General features: G+C 46.2%; 1 protein-coding gene across 1 annotated transcript; it reads right to left on the bottom strand.

The window, feature by feature from the left end:
- Nucleotides 1-3,811: 3,811 nt before the first annotated feature.
- Nucleotides 3,812-16,755, bottom strand: LOC143269868 (putative sperm motility kinase W). The gene is made up of 2 exons (XM_076557089.1): nucleotides 16,591-16,755; nucleotides 3,812-5,621 (listed from the first exon to the last, which is right to left on the bottom strand). Exon 2 carries the CDS (start codon nucleotides 5,603-5,605, stop codon nucleotides 3,812-3,814), a length of 1,794 nt encoding a protein of 597 aa, XP_076413204.1. The 5' UTR covers nucleotides 5,606-5,621; nucleotides 16,591-16,755.
- Between the last annotated feature and the right edge of the window lie 286 nt (nucleotides 16,756-17,041).

Here is a 17,041-nt window from a genome sequence, read left to right on the forward strand (position 1 = left end):
GGTGCAGGGTCTGGAGGAATCTCTTCTGCCCTCTGCTGTCTCTTCTAGGATTAGATCCAGTTGGTTGTTAGAGTTGATGTTTGGGCATAGGATTGGCATTTCTCTGGTTCTATATATGAAAAGATCTGTCACCTTAACAACAGTGACTGCTGCTGCTGAAGAACAGGGGTATCTGAGAGTTTATATTCCTTTGGATTTTTCTCAGCCCTCCCAAAGTGTTCTGAATGTCAATTAGGATAAATTCAGTTGGAATTCTACTTCAGAACTTCAGTATTTGTTTGTTTGTACATAGTTTCTATGCAACACCAGTGAGATACAGTACAAGTGGATGACCATCTTGTGCACCATCTCAAGTTATGGATGGCCTGGAAAAGATGGTCCCTGGACACTGCCCTTCTCAGGCAATCCAGTCTAGAGGCCATGCAGAGATGAACATTCCCTTCCCAAGACTCTGCTGAGGCATTTTCTTGATCTGCTCAGGCAGGTTTCCTGGGTCATCTGTGAGGACAAAGAAGCTTACTTGACCCTTCTACAATGTCAAACATACATAAAGCATCAAAGTGAGACAGGGATTCCACAGTGACACACCCACCGGGAGGCTTTCACAAGGGGATCCTCCTGTTGTCCCCAGTCTTGCTGAGAATTGGAGGTGGTGGTCTGTGGTTGGATGCTGGAACAGAAACCATTTCCTTGCCCTCCACAGCATGTCCTCCTGAGACAGCTCCTCTAGATCTCAGGAAATGACCTGCTGGTTTTCTTGAGAAGGGAAGTGGGATGTTCTCTCCTGCATCTTTAGCACTAGTACTGAGTGTGCATGTTCTCAGGTCAGGAATTTTCTGGCTATATGTTTCAGGATGTGACCAGACACCTGTAAGAGAAACAATATAAACCAATGAAGAAGCTGGTTGAGAGTTCCACATTTCCCAAGCGTAACACCTGCAGCCTTGGCAGATAATGGCAGGTCTACTTTCAGTGGCATTCAGGGACTAATGAGGCAGGTATAGTAGTGTCTATTATCTTCCAAATTGACTTTCCCTAGGCCAACATAATTAGGGTCCCTTTAGGGACCTCTGACTGCAGGGAATGATTTCTCATGGCTGCCCTGCTACTTTCAGGAGTCTGGCTCTAGGAACAAAGATGGAAAAGCAGTTCTCCAGCATCATGTCTAAACACAGGCACTCTGCTTCCTGCACCCCATCTCACTTACACTTGTCTACACCAGACAGGATACATACTTGGTGAAAATAGGCTTCCATGATAGACCATGTCCAAAGAACCTGCAGATGGTAGGAGAGAAAGCATGGCAAATGAGAAATCCAGGGGTGACCATGAGCCCCCAAGTCACCCAGGTGGACAAAACTGGTCATTGTGGCTGGGTCAGTGGCCCACTGGGTGGAATTTAAGCAGTGTTTCAATAAACATGCTATGTCCCAAAGAGCATCTCAAGGACTCGGATTTGTCCACTGTGAGGTGGAAACCCGAGCACAGCTTTGGGATGATGTGTGTGAAGGTCCTGCTACAAGTAGCTGATACTGATTGCATCTGCTCCTGCTCCATCCAGCAGATAGGCAGTGAAGTGGGGAGGTGATATATATGGGGGCCTGGTCCTCAGCTGACTTGTCTTCTCTCAGGTAAAAGGCTAAAGGTAGCAACATGCCTCCCTAAGTAGCAGGGACACACAAAATCCCCATCAGATCCAATGCAATTCTCAGCACAAGAAGAAATAAACTTCACACCTGTTCATACTGAGATTTGCCTCCTTAGAGATATCACCTTGGTCTGGAGCCACAGTTATTCTCTTGGGCTGTAGTCCTGGGATTCACTAGCCTGCCTCCAGCACCCAAGTCTCCCTTCCCAGGCCTTAGCTTCAGTGAAGTACATAAGGACTGAAACATCCCACTGATGCAGAACAGCTGTGGCCACATAAGCAACAAGCTCAGTGTTTCTGGACTGGTTTTCCTTGCAAGGCTGTGTGCACCCTTGTGCTCATGGTTCTTCAGCCCATTACAGTCTAAGTAGCTGGCCAGTGGGAGAAGCTAGTCTTCCTATATAGGTTTAAGAAGATATTTACGCTCTTCTCCACAGACTGCTCCTCCATAACGGTTTGGGGACAGAGCATCACAGGGAAGGGATGTTCTACTTGCCCCAAGTTATCCCAAGATCCCTCTGAATACATGCATTTGTTGTCTCTCCCTACACCTTAGGTCCTCTGCATCATGACCACTTTACCTGGAATTGAAAAATGCCAGCTTTGGCAGCCTCATGCTTATTTGTCTATAGACCAGTGTCAAGGCTAGACCAGATCTCAGAAAGTTCTCTCCTACAACAGGACCAAACTTAGTGGTCTCAGTGCTGCTCTTAGCCATGTGAGACCTGCCGATGATCCCTGGCATTCAGTCCCTTCTGAGTGTCCACCCCCCACCCCCCGAGACAGGGTTTCTCTATGTAGTTTTGGTGCCTGTGCTGAATCTCGCTTTGTAGACCAGGCTGGCCTCTATCTCACAGAGATCTGCCTGGCTCTGCCTCCTGAGTCCTGGGATTAAAGGCGTGTACCACCACTGAAGTCTCTGAGTGTCCATTCTTAATGGCTGAAAGTAGTGATCTGCCTGGAGGTCCTCCACAGCACCACCAAAGACAACTTTCACAGGAGGATGCCCGAGCAGACAGCCTGGCTGAATGCCCCAATTCTATGGCCAACAAGGCTCTGTCTAGGTCTGACCTGTGATACGGGATCAGAATAAAATGTAGTTCCAAGACTGCTGCCTAAGTCATGTGCCCACTGTGCCCCAGGACAGGCCAGCAAAACCCACCTTCCAAAGTGGAGCAACAGCCCAGCATTCCATCCACATTGATACCCATTTCTTTCCAGCTTGGTGTCGCTTTCCTGTTAGGAGACAAATATGGATCTGATAAACACCCCACAGTAAGGGTCCTTCACCAGCAGTGAGACTGACCCAGCATGCAGTGGGGCTGTGTCTCCTGTGATGAGAGGGACAAAGGGACATAGGCAGGCTGCAAATGCAACAGCGGGGAGGGGAGGAGGGGGAGGAGGAGATTCACCTCTGCCCCAGTGTGAGGAAACATCTCCCTTGGACCTGACCTTGAAGGGGAGACAGATGAATGAGTATTGCTGTAGTATGTCCTTGAAGACTGGCCCTAGGGGTTTCTCTAATTCATGGGCACCTTTGTGTGGGGTTTTGGCATAAGGCTCCACTCTGAGAAAGATGCTATGGAAGGCCAGCCCTGGGACATATCCCTTGTTAACTATGGGTTCCTGTGGTAAAGCCTGTGGTAGATGGCTTACCTCCTCCTGTGCTGGATTTTTTGGCTGGGTAAGTGGACACACCGCCATCTGGACTTCTGCAGGGCTCCCACTTTGGCTGTCTCAGTCACACCAGGAAAATTCCTACCCAATGTCTGAACCTGCAACGAGGCTTATCACTTCAAAAGATAATGATGACATGGAAGGCATGGTCTTAAGAAGTTTGAAACATATAATATGTAGTCTTGACTCTCATATCCTCCTGGACCATCCATTTTCAACTGGCTCCTCTCCTCTTCCTCTTTCTTGGCCTTTGGTGTTTCTTCCCTGAAACCTTCAATCCCCTCTAATTCTTTCCTCCTTTAGCCAATTCATTCTGGCTGCCTCTGCAACCTCTGCTTCTCATGTTCTGCTGTCCACCTTCACCTAAACCATTTCCTGTTACTGGTGGTGCTGCTGTGGGACTGTTCCTTTGGAAACCAGATTTGCTAATCTGCATACCTATAATTATCCTGTGTTGGTTGCAATGCACATTAGAAAATATTTGCATTAAGAAACACAGAAGGGCACCCTGGGCACCCCATGTTGCTGCATGAGTGTACCTGCACTGCTCTCCACTTCCAGTGGTGCCACTTCCTTCTCAGAAACATGGTGTCTCTGTGAGGCTGGCAGGCAGCAGCACAGGAGTCTCACCCAGTTCCCAATTCTCTTCTTAACCCTTTTCCAGCCTTGAGATAGACCGCTGGCAGATGGTGTAGTTTTACCTTCAGGAGGGACAGCTTCAAAGTTGCTTTTGAACGTTGCCTGAAGGGAAGACCTCCGGGTTCCATGGGTGGTAGTGGTGGTCACACCCTGAGGTGCCTCCCTGTACTTCTTTACAGATAGTTTCCTCTGAGTGTATGAGCAATTCTTTAGGGTGTTCATTTCCTGGGGTGCCTCCCAGGACAAATACTGTGCAGAAGAAATGCCCTCAGAGAATGCACATCTTGAGGACAGTCCTTTGCAATTCAAGCTACCTACTGTTAAAGTGCTCATGAGGTGAGTAACCTCGGGAGAATATTTGGGGACTGGGTGGGGAGGGTTATCCCCCTTCTGCTGGAAGCACAGGATGGTAGGCATGCTCAGGCTTCTGCTCCCCTTCTTCCATGATCTCTTCTCATCCTGCATCAGGTGTTCATCCAGCAAGGCAAAGGTGTGAAGGGAAGGCTCACTCAGTCTCCTCTGAGGAGGAAGGGAAGTGAAAGCATCTACTGGTGACATGGCAACACAGGCCTGCATAGGCTTCACAGCATAGTTAGTGTGGTCCTGGGCTGACTCGTGCTTTAAAATTAGGTACGTGGCCATGATGTTATTGAATTTTTTCTCACGTATACAATCACTAATATCCTTGGGATCGTAGCCCATGCCCCACATAGCCACCACAAGGCTGGGGTTTGGGATGGTACTGTATGTCTCTGAGGATAGTGGGAGTTGCCAAAATTCTTCTCTGTCCTTGAACCACTGGTGCTGCGTAATGTCACTTATATTGGGTCTCTGCTCAGGCATCATAGTGAATAACTGCACAATGAGGTTTACAATGTTTTGAGAAAGTGTGGAAGGAAGGTAGTAGCAGGGATTCAGCATCTCCTCCTTCATGTCTGAATAGGTCCTTGCTTTGAATGGGAAGGATGCTGTCACCATTGTATATAACACCACTCCCATGCTCCAGATGTCCACCGCCCTTGCATCATACTCTGTGTCAGTGAAGAGTTCTGGAGCACAATATTCAAGCGTGCCACAGAATCCCTTGGACCTCTGCCCAGAGGTGACTCTGATGGCCAGGCCAAAGTCACACAGCTTGATGTTTCCTTTGCCATCCAGCAGGATGTTATCTAGTTTGATGTCCCTGTGTGCAATGCCATTCTTATGGCAGTAGTGAACAGCACACACAATCTGAGTGAAGATGTGCTGGGCCTGCTCCTCCTGCAGACAGCCCACTTTCTCAATATGGCTCACCAGATCTCCCCGAGAAGCATGCTCCATCACCATATAGATATGCTCTTCGGTGTTGATGATGTGGAACACCTTGATGATGTTTGGGTGGTCCAGCATCTTCACAATGTCGATTTCAGTTTTGTTGATGTGGTCATTATTCTCTCCATTTTCCAGGATCTTGATGGCAACCTGCACCTCTGTGTGGAGGTGGCAGGCCAGCTTCACCTCAGCAAAGGTCCCTTTGCCAAGGGTCCTGAGTATGATGTAATGATCTGTAAGGTTCTCCTCTTGAGAGGTGCTGGCCTTCAGGCCCAGCTGCATTGACACCTCCTCTCTGGTCTTGCTATTATGTCTCTTGATGGTTTCCATGGCAACACCAACTGAACTAAATCAGATTAAAACAATGAGAAGTAGGTCTAAAGGAAGGGTTTATAGCTTTCGATTTCTACATGGAGAAGTGTCAGGGATGTGAAGTAACCCTACAGTGAACTTCTGGGTCACAGAAAAATGAATAAACTCAACTCCCCAAAATCACCTTGTAAACATTCTGAAGATTAGAACTGAACCTAAAAAATGGACAATAATGAACATGCCAAAGGAAAGGCTTGATTATTGAAAAGGAAGAACAAAACAGATACCTTACCAAAAGTGATCAAATATAAGAGACAGTGTAAATCTATAGGCATGCGATGGTGCTGTTATAGCAAAAATGGCGAAAATCTAAAGAATCAATTGGAAGTGTTTTTTTTTTTGTCGATCAACAAGTGGTTTTATTTTGATATGGAGATGATGTACCTATTCTGTCAACATTTTTGAGGATAAAATGTGTCAAATCTATGCAAACCAAACCATTTCATATGCAGTCTTAGGAATAAATTTTGCTTCCTTGTTCACCACTGAGTTCCCAATAACTGAAACGATGGAAATCATATAATCATGAACACGTGGGATACTTTCTTAATGAAACAATAGACTACAGATAGTAACATGGAATCAATATTTCTGGAGAAAAAACTAAATCAGAGGGACTAGAAAGAAGCATGAAGCACAGTTTAGCAGATGCTGTCTTGTGCTGAGGGAAAGGAATACAGAAGGATAAGGAAACAAAGAATGTATTTCAGATAGAACAGGACTGATGAACACATGAACTCACGGTTAAGATACTTTTTTATGAAATTATAGACTACCAATAGTAATGTGGAATCAATGTTCTTGGAGAAATAACTAAATCAGAGGGACTAGAAAAAATAAGGAAGCATACTTTAGCAGATTATGCTGAGGGTCAGGAATGCAATTTTCAAAAAAGAATTTCCATTACCACATTTTAAAGTAATCCTCTACCAGTCTATTCCATCATATTTACATATTTTTCCTGTTCCCAAATTGTATATTTTACTCTGAGATAATTTGGTGAATATGATGATATTATGTTTGTTAATGCTATACTGAAAAGTGGTCTCTAAATAATGAGGAATATCATTCTTCATTAGTTAATAGTCATTTGCTTTACTCTAACTCAATTCATGAAACATTTCTTAGAAATCAATGATATTAATCATATATTTAAAACCATATGTACATTATAACTTATTTTTAATTTAATTTTTAATATTTTTGATAATTTCAAACATGATTATTCAAGTTATATTATTTTCTTTTACTTTATTTTTTTCGGATCTGACAATGTTTCTGTAAGGGCAACTATAACAAGTAGGTTTTCTGATAACATGATAAGTATGAAGGCAATATTCCAAACTTTTCTCTGTTCTCTGTGTAGAGATATATCAAAAAGGCTATTTAGGAGTCAATAATGTCAACACTTTGCTCACTTCAATTACTCAAGTTTCCTAGTACTTTTATCTGTATTTTTTAATAGTGAAGATAATTTTTTATTCTCTCAAATATTACAATCTGACCATAATTTTCCCTCTCTTACCTTCCCCAGACTCTCCTCCCCTCTTCTCCAGTTCTACTCTCCCCCTATCTCCCCTCAGAAAAGGGCAGGCTTCCCAGGGACATCAACCAAACATGGTATATAATATACTGTTCTAGGCCAGGCATTTATTGTCACATCAAGGCGGGACAAGACAACTCAGTAAGAGTAGAAGGGTCCCATAAGTAGGCAAAAGAGTCATTGATTAGCCCACTCCTACTGCTAGGAACCCCACAATAACATCAAAGTAGTCAGCCAAAACATAAATGCAGAGGATGTGGGTCAAACCCCTACAGGCTCCCTGATCTCTGTGAGCCCCCTGAGTCACAGTCAATTGATTCTGTGGGCTGTGTTCCCATGCTGTCCCTGACGCCTCTGGTTCCTCTGATCCTTCATTTGGAAGTATTTTTGAAAACCTATACTGGTATGAATTGTAAAACTGCAGCAAATGGCCAAATTTATAAACATGTGTAAACTACCAAAACTGAAAGAAAATATATAAAACTCTAACTAGATCATTAATGAGAAACATAATTAAATATTCATTGAAAAAATCTCAAGAAAACAGCTTTTGTCCAGTGACATGATCGGGTTCCATCTCGCTGCATAGCTGGAAAAGGGCCCCATGGAAACCCCCAAAGCTAACATCTACTGCCACGACTATTGTTTATATGCAACCTTATTGTTATGCCCTATTGCTGAAGACAACACCCATGTATGCCAGCCAACATGGAGAAGTTGAACTGGTGCATAACTAGAAGATTCATCACCAATTCATGATTGACATTCATGATACTGGAAGGTATTCTGCATTCTACTGAAGGAGAAATATAATCAACAATATCACTCAGCTACAAAACCCTAGGACAAATGCGACCCATTTGCAAAATGGATTAATATAATAGTGGCACAAATCTATGGCAGTAACCAGTTACTTTCTGATTGGATTTAAGGCCCACTTCAGGAATGGAAGCCATACCTGATACTGCTAAGGTGACTATAAAACTAAGATAGATCATGGCCTAGGCAAAAACCAGATACTATTATTCTGCTAAAGGAACCCAGTGATAAAATGACTCTTGATGACATACTGCTGTATCTAAAGATTAAAGTCTCAAACAGCCTCCACCAGTGAAACCCCTTTTTTAAGGAAATGGAATACAGAGACTCACAACAAGAGAGAGTGTGAGACTTTGTAATTGCAGTCCTAAACGGGATCACTTCATGAAACCCTTGTCTCAAGGTTCAGGGAGCTTTTTGGAAAAGGAAGCAGAAAGATAAGGAAACAAACCATCAAAAAACCAGTGTATTTCAGATATAACAGGACTGATGAACACAGGAACTCACAGAGACGGTAGCAATACACACAAGTATTCAAAGGTTCAAGCCAGATGGGGGTTCTAGTATTGAAAAGGAAAGGTGGAAACAGGGTTCCATCCCTACCCAAGGAGACATCTGCAGTTTTTTCCTGCTGGCAAAGAAAGAATCACTTTTCTCCAGTAGAATCTTACTGAGTATCTTAACCACTCCTCTGGGTAGAACCCATGCCCTGGAACCATTGGCAAATACTAAATGAACTCAATAGAATTTTGGCACACTACTGGGCTCATTTTCTTTTCTTCAGGCCTTTTATTTTATAGGCCTTTATTGCTTACTTTGTTTTTTGTTTTTGTTCTTTTTGTTTTATTTTTTTAAATAGATAAAAGATAGACTATAATGCAAGATGGGTAGAGAGGTGAGGAGCGTCTGGGAGGAATTGAGCAAAGGGAAGATGATCAAAATACATTGTATAAAAGATTTCAATGATGAAATGACAAAGAAATAAAAGACTAATGGACAGTATGGAGAGATGAGGTAACAAGCCACGTGGATGAATGTAAGTTAATATAAATGGGCTAGTTTAAGTTATAAGAACTAGTGGGAGGCCTGCGGCGGCGGCCCGCGGAGGTAGACGGGCCCAGCAGCAGCCCGCTGAGGTAGACGGGCCCAGCGGCGGCAGCCGACAGGGATATTCAGACCCGGCGGCAGCCGGCAGAGACATTCAGGCCCTGCGGCGGCCCACAGAAGTAGACGGGCCCAGCGGCGGCCCGCTGAGGTAAACGGGCCCGGCGGCAGCGGCCGACAGGGACATTCAGGCCCGGCAGCAGCCGGCAGAGACATTCAGGCCCAGCGGCGGCCCACAGAGGTAGACAGGCCCGGCGGCAGAGACAAGCAGACACAGGTAGGCCTGCGGCGGCGGCCCGCGGAGGTAGACGGGCCCAGCAGCAGCCTGCTGAGGTAGACGGGCCCAGCAGCAGCCTGCTGAGGTAGACGGGCCCAGCAGCAGCCTGCTGAGGTAGACGGGCCCAGCGGCGGCAGCCGACAGGGATATTCAGACCCGGCGGCAGCCGGCAGAGACATTCAGGCCCAGCGGCGGCCCACAGAAGTAGACGGGCCCAGCGGTGGCCCGCTGAGGTAAACGGGCCCGGCGGCAGCGGCCGACAGGGACATTCAGGCCCGGCAGCAGCCAGCAGAGACATTCAGGCCCAGCGGCGGCCCACAGAGGTAGACAGGCCCGGCGGCAGAGACAAGCAGACACAGGTAGGCCTGCGGCGGTGGCCCGCGGAGGTAGACGGGCCCAGCAGCAGCCTGCTGAGGTAGACGGGCCCAGCAGCAGCCTGCTGAGGTAGACGGGCCCAGCAGCAGCCTGCTGAGGTAGACGGGCCCAGCGGCGGCAGCCGACAGGGATATTCAGACCCGGCGGCAGCCGGCAGAGACATTCAGGCCCAGCGGCGGCCCACAGAGGTAGACAGGCCCGGCGGCAGAGACAAGCAGACGCAGGTAGGCCTGCGGCGGCGGCCCGCGGAGATAGACGGGCCCAGCAGCAGCCCGCTGAGGTAGACAGGCCCAGCGGCGGCAGCCGACAGGGATATTCAGACCCGGCGGCAGCCGGCAGAGACATTCAGGCCCAGCGGCGGCCCACAGAAGTAGACGGGCCCAGCGGCGGCCCGCTGAGGTAAACGGGCCCGGCGGCAGCGGCCGACAGGGACATTCAGGCCCGGCAGCAGCCGGCAGAGACATTCAGGCCCAGCGGCGGCCCACAGAGGTAGACAGGCCCGGCGGCAGAGACAAGCAGACACAGGTAGGCCTGCGGCGGCGGCCCGCGGAGGTAGACGGGCCCAGCAGCAGCCTGCTGAGGTAGACGGGCCCAGCGGCGGCAGCCGACAGGGACATTCAGACCCGGCGGCAGCCGGCAGAGACATTCTGGCCCAGCGGCGGCCCACAGAGGTAGACAGGCCCGGCGGCAGAGACAAGCAGACGCAGGTAGGCCTGCGGCGGCGGCCCGCGGAGGTAGACGGGCCCAGCAGCAGCCCGCTGAGGTAGACGGGCCCAGCGGCGGCAGCCGACAGGGACATTCAGACCCGGCGGCAGCCGGCAGAGACATTCAGGCCCAGCGGCGGCCCACAGAGGTAGACAGGCCCAGCGGCAGAGACAAGCAGACGCAGGTAGGCCTGCGGCGGCGGCCCGCGGAGGTAGACGGGCCCAGCAGCAGCCCGCTGAGGTAGACGTGCAGCGGCCGACAGGGACATTCAGGACCGGTGGCGGCCCCCAGAGGCAGACAGACCCAGCGGGAGCTGACAGGGACATACAGGCCCGGCGGCGGACCGCAGAGGTAAACAGGCCCAGGGACGGAGACAAGCAGACACAGCTTGGAACAGGGACGCCCCTAACCCCAACATCTGGGGAAGAAGCTATCTCCGTGGGTCAGAACCAGAACGAATCTGAACACTCCGTCTGAGGACAACCCAGGGCCCAGCTGCTGATCCTGTGAAACCCAACAACTTGGAGGTGTTGGTGAGATTACCCTGCTCAGCTGAAACCCATCTGGGAGAGGATTCAGATGCCTACAGTTTAAAGTCTGAAGAAACAAGATCAGCTGAGGAGTTGACAAATGAACAAAAAGTGACCTGAGAACACAGAAGAAGGCGCTACCCAGACACCAAACCAGATCACCAGAATCATAAGTATATAATTCACCGATCGAAATCAGCTGCCCCTGAAGAAATAGCCCAAAAGCACCAATTTAACCAAGAACCCCTACTAAACCAAGACTAAAAATTAGAACAAGAGAGGCACTCTCAGACACAGACACCACCTGCACCTCACAGAGGAAGAGATGAGTAGGCGCCAGTGCAAAAATACAGGCAACAACATAAAGACCTATATGGCAACATCAGAACCTAGTGATTCTACACCTGCAAGACCTAAACATACCATGACAGAAGAAACAGAAGAAATCAACCCTAAAAATGACATTAAGAAGATGATAGAGGCCCTTAAAGAAGAAATAAAACATTCCCTCAATGAGGAAATAAAAACTTTCCTTAAAGAGGAATTGAAAAACTACCTGAAAGAGGAAATAAAAACTTTCCTTAAAGAGGAAATAAAAAACTCCCTTAAAGAGGAAATAAAAACTTCCCTTAAAGAGGAAATGAAAAACTCCATTAAAGAGGAAATAAAAAACTCCCTTAAAGAAATGGAAGAAAAAACGAACAAAAAATGGGAAGAAATTAAAGAAAGCCAAGAAAAAGCAATTAAACAGATGAAAGAAACATTCCAAGATCTGAAAAATGAATTTGAGACAATAAAGAAAACACATGCTGAGGGAATGCTGGAAATAGAAATCCTGACAAAACGAACAGGAACTACAGAAACAAGCATAACCAACCGATTGCAAGAGATGGAACAGAGAATCTCTGACACTGAAGACACGATAGAGAAAATAGATTCGTCAGTCAAAGAAAACAATAAAGACAAAAAAGTCCTAACACAAAACGTCCAGGAAATTTGGGACACCATGAAAAGACCAAACCTAAGAATAATAGGGATAGAAGAAGGAGAAGAATACCAACTCAAAGGCACAGAAAATATATTCAACAAAATCATAGAAGAAAACTTTCCTAACCTAAAGAAAGAAATACCTATGAAGATACAAGAAGCTTACAGAACACCGAATAGGCTGGATCCAAAAAAAAAGTCCCCTCGCCACATAATAATCAAAACACTAAACACACAGAATAAAGAAAAAATATTAAGAGCTGCAAAGGAAAAGGACCAGGTAACATATAAAGGCAAACCCATCAGAATAACACCAGACTACTCAATAGAGACTATGAAAGATAGAAGATCATGGACAAACCTCATGCAGACACTAAGAGACCATGGATGCCAACCCAGACTATTATACCCAGCAAAACTCTTAATCACCATAGGCGGAGTAAACAAAATATTCCAGAAATAAAAGACTAATGTGAATGTATTTAGTTTTGAATTCTACCCAACTTTAAAAAAGAATTAATGCTAATATTCCTCCAGCTATTCAATAAGAAGGGAAGAGACACTTGGCAACATGTTCTACAATGTCTACAGGAGCCTACTACCAGACCTGATGACCTGGGCTTCCTTCCTCGATCCCACATGTTGGAAAAAGAGCATTGACTTCCACAAGTTTTACTCCTACTTCCTTATGTGTGTGTTGTAGCTGTAGTTTTCCTGTGTCCCAGCCTGCTGACAGTCGGGACAAATCTTTCCCAATCACATCTCCCAAGTAAACACACAGAGACTTATATTACTTATAAACTGTATGGCTGTGGCAGGCTTCTTGCTATCTGTTTTTATATCTTAAATTAACCCATTTCTGTAAATCTATACCTACGTGGCTTGTGGCTTATCAGTATCTTACATTGTGTTTCTCCTCATGTGGGCTGGCAGCGTCTCCCTGCCTCAGCTTTCCACTTCCCAGAATTCTCCTCCCTCCTTGTCCCGCCTATACTTCCTGCCTGGCTACTGGCCAATCAGTGTTTTATTTATCAATCAATCATCCATCCACAGCAGTATGTTGTGACACAGACAGAAAAAATACACACACAGCAAAATAAATAAATAGAACAAAATAACCCTAAATGTAAAATAAAGAAATTATAAGCCAATAGTTTATGTGCCTAGATATAACAATCCTTAGTGAAAGTACTTGAAGCTTTCCAGTAAGTTCAACAACACATAAAAAAGGCCATGTTCATGCTCAAGACGAGTTCATCACTGAAGAACAAACAGACAATTCTAATATAAAATTTGACAAATAGAACCATCCCCTGCTGCATCAGCAACCACAGGCCCCACCTGTGCCTGAATGCTGGAAGAGGTGAGTGTCTGAGCTCCTGGCTGGACAGCCTTGCTCTCTCTATCCTAGCTCATGGGGGGTGGGGCGGGGCGCACATCCTATGCCCCTCCCCAACCCATTGCATCCCCAGCTACCTGGTGGCAGCATAGGCCCATCCACAAACCATCCCCTGCTGCATCCGCTGTCACTGGAGCCACAGGCCCTACCTGCACCTATAGGAGAAAGAGGTGAGTGTCTGAGCACCTGGCTGGACAGCTCTGCTCTCTAGGTCCCAGCTTCTGGGGAAATGTCCTGTGCCCCTCCTCCACCCACTGCTTGATGGAAAAATCTATCAAGAACATGACTCCATTCTGAACATTTATGCCCCAAATACAAGGGCACCCACATTTGTAAAAGAAACATTACTAAAGCTCAAATCACATATCAAATCCCACACACTAATAGTGAGAGACTTTAACACCCCACACTCACCACTGGATAAGTCTGCCAGACTGAATGAAACTTAACAGAGAAATAAGGGAAATAACAGATGTTATGACTCAAATGGACTAAACAGACATCTAGAGAACATTTCACCCAAACACAAAAGAATATATGTTCTTCTCAGCACCTCATGGAACCTTCTCTAAAACTGACCAAATACTCAGTAACAAAGGAACCCTCAACAGATACAAAAATTGGAATAACCCCTGGTATCTTAATTGAATCACCATGGCTTAAAGTAAGAATTCAACAACAACACAAATTGCAGAAAGCCTGCAAACTCATAGAAATTGAATAATGCTAAACTGAATCACCACTGGGTAAAGGAAGAAACAAAGAAATTAAAGACTTCCTAGAATTCAATGAAAATGAATGCACAACATACCCAAATTTATGGGATAATATGATAGCAGTGCTAAGAGGAAAGTTCACAACACTAAATGCCTACACAAAGAACATGGAGAAATCTCACACTAGCGACTTAACAGTACACCTGAAAAGTTCTAGAACAAAAAGAGGCAAACTCACCCAGGAGGAAGAGATGCCAGGAAATATTCAAACTGAGGGCTGAACTCAATAAAATAGAAACAAAGAGAACAATTCAAAGATTCAGTGAAATACAGAGTTGGTTCTTCAAGAAAATCAACAAGATAGACAAACCCTTATCCAAACTAACCAAAAGGCAGAGAGAGAATATCTAAATTAACAAAATCAGAAATGAAAAGGGGGATATAACAACAGACACTGAGGAAATCCAGAGAATCTTCAGGTCATCAAGACCAGATAAACAATTTAAATAGACCTACAACCCCTAAGGAAATAGAAGCAGTAATCAAAAGTCTCCCACAAAAAAAAAAAAAAAAAAAAAGCCCAGGGCCAGATGGTTTCAGTGCAAAATTCTACCAGAAGAGCTAATACCAATACTCCTCAAATTGTTCCACACAATAGAAACAGAAGGAAAAATCCCAAACAGGTTTTTTTTTTTTTTTTCAAGACAGGGTTTCTCTGTGTAGTTTTGGTGCCTGTCCTAGATCTTGCTCTGTAGACCAGGCTGGTTTCAAACTCGCAGAGATCCACCTGGCTCTGCCTCCTGAGTGCTGGGATTAAAGGCATGTGCCACTGCCGCCCAGCCTCAAACTGGTTTTGAAAGGGTACAGATGCCCTGAAACCCAAACCACACAAAGATGCAACAAAGAAGAGGATTATAATAGACCAGTCTCCCTCATGAACCCTGATGCAAAAATATTCAAGGAAATACTGGCAAACTGAATCCAAGAACACATAAAAAATCACCCACCATGATCAAGTAGGCTTTATCCCAGAGATGCAGGGATGATTCAACATAAAAAAAATCTTTCAATGTAATCCTGAGTGAGGTAACCCAGACCCAGAAAGACAAACATGGTATGTACTCACTCATAAGTGTATATTAGATGCAAAGCAAAGGATAACCAGACTACAATCCACAACTCCAGAGAAGCTAGGTAAAAAGGAGGACCCTAAGAGAGACACGAATGGAGGGCCCCAGGGAGAGAAAACAGTTAAGATCTCCTGGGTAAACTGGGAGGGAAATTAGGAGGAAGGGGATGGAGGATGGGAACATGAGGCATCCAGATGGACGAGTTGGGGGAGGGACAGAGAGGGAGAGTAAAGAAAGAGTTACCTTTACAGAGGGAACCATTATGGGATAAGGGAGAAATCTGGTGCTAGGGAAATTCCCAGGAATCCACAAGGATGACCCCAGCTAAGACTCCTAGCAATAGTGAAGGGGGTGCCTAAATTGGCCTTCCCCTGTACTCAGGTTGGTGACTACCCTAACTATCATCATAGAACCTATATCCATTAACTGATGGAAGCAGATGCAGAAATCCACAGCCAAGTACTGGACTGATCTAGAGATCAGTTGAAGAGAGGGAGGAGGGATTATATGAGCAAGGGGGGGGGGTCCTCAAGATCTTGATGGGGAAAATCACAGACACAGCTGACTGGAGCTACTGGGGACCGAACTAGGTCCTCTGAATGTGGGTGACAGTTGTTTGGCTTGATCTGTTGATGGGGCCCCTGGCTCTGGGACCGGGACTTATCCCAGATGCCTGAACTGGCTATTTGGAACCCATTCCCTATGGTGGGATACCTTGCTCAGCAGTGATGCAGCGGGGAGGGACTTTGTCTTGCCTAAACTTGGTATGCCAGACTTTGTTGACTCCCCCAAAGGAGGCCTTACCCCCTCTCAGAAGCGCATGGGTGTGGGATGGGGGAGAGGTGGGGGGAGATGGGAGAAGGGGAGGGAGGGGAAACTGGGGTTGGTATGTAAAATGAAAACAAATTTAAATAAAAAAATTGACAAATAAAACATATGAAGAGGAGACAGGCAAAAAGCCCATAGCTCCAAGAATAAATTTTAATCTTTTGATGGAAAACAGTTGCAAATGAATAAGACTATGTGATGTGTGACATGTCATTCTCCAAAGGTAAATTTTTAAGGAACATAAGACAAGCCAGTAAGGACATGGAATGGGACAGTGGTCTCCATGGGATGGTCCACAGTGCCCTGGGAAGGAGCCTGGATGTCTCAGCCACCACAGACTCTTCAGACTAAAAAGTGATGCACAGAATCCAAGGTGGTTCCGAATCCAGGCTTGGGCTCCTGATTAGCCACCCAGTAGGAACAAGATCTGGTGGCCTTATCTGCACTCCAAAGTGGTTTTGACAAAGAGAACAGTGTGGGTCCCATGAAAGAGTAATAGTCCCGGGAGACAGCTGCCAATCAAGCTGTACCTGGTGTTGCTTCAGTAGATCAGGAATCCGTTTCCAAATTCGCGGCTTAATGCACGGTCTGTGCACACTGCCTCTGCCACTGGTGTCCTTGTTGTGAAAGCTCTGCCTTCAACATCACAAGACTGGCACCAACTGTCTCTTAGCCACCCAACTCGTGCTGTGCATCCTGATCTGTGACCTGATTGGTGACAATGTACAGAACTGAGCCAATCAGATTGGGTAGCCAATCAGGACTCTCATTGGTCAGGTTGAAGTCATGTGACTGGTGTCTGCCCTATAGTGATTTGGCGCTCACCTGGACTGCAGGTTGGGGTCCTGTGAGAGCAGGGTTAGAAGAAGTCTTTGCTTGTTCTGTGCCTTTTGTGCAGGGACACCCCAGCTCGTCCGCATCTCCCCACACCTCATCCCCTCAACGGTCTCCTTCCAGTTGTGAAAATAAACTTGGTTTCTG

The sequence above is a fragment of the Peromyscus maniculatus genome, chromosome 21 (assembly GCF_049852395.1).
Source record: "Peromyscus maniculatus bairdii isolate BWxNUB_F1_BW_parent chromosome 21, HU_Pman_BW_mat_3.1, whole genome shotgun sequence".
In the NCBI taxonomy this organism is placed as follows: Eukaryota; Metazoa; Chordata; class Mammalia; order Rodentia; family Cricetidae; genus Peromyscus; species Peromyscus maniculatus.

Coding starts and splice junctions, on each gene's coding strand:
- LOC143269868 (XM_076557089.1), bottom strand. CDS start 5,605: ATGGAAACCATCAAGAGACATAATAGCAAGACCAGAGAGGAGGTGTCA.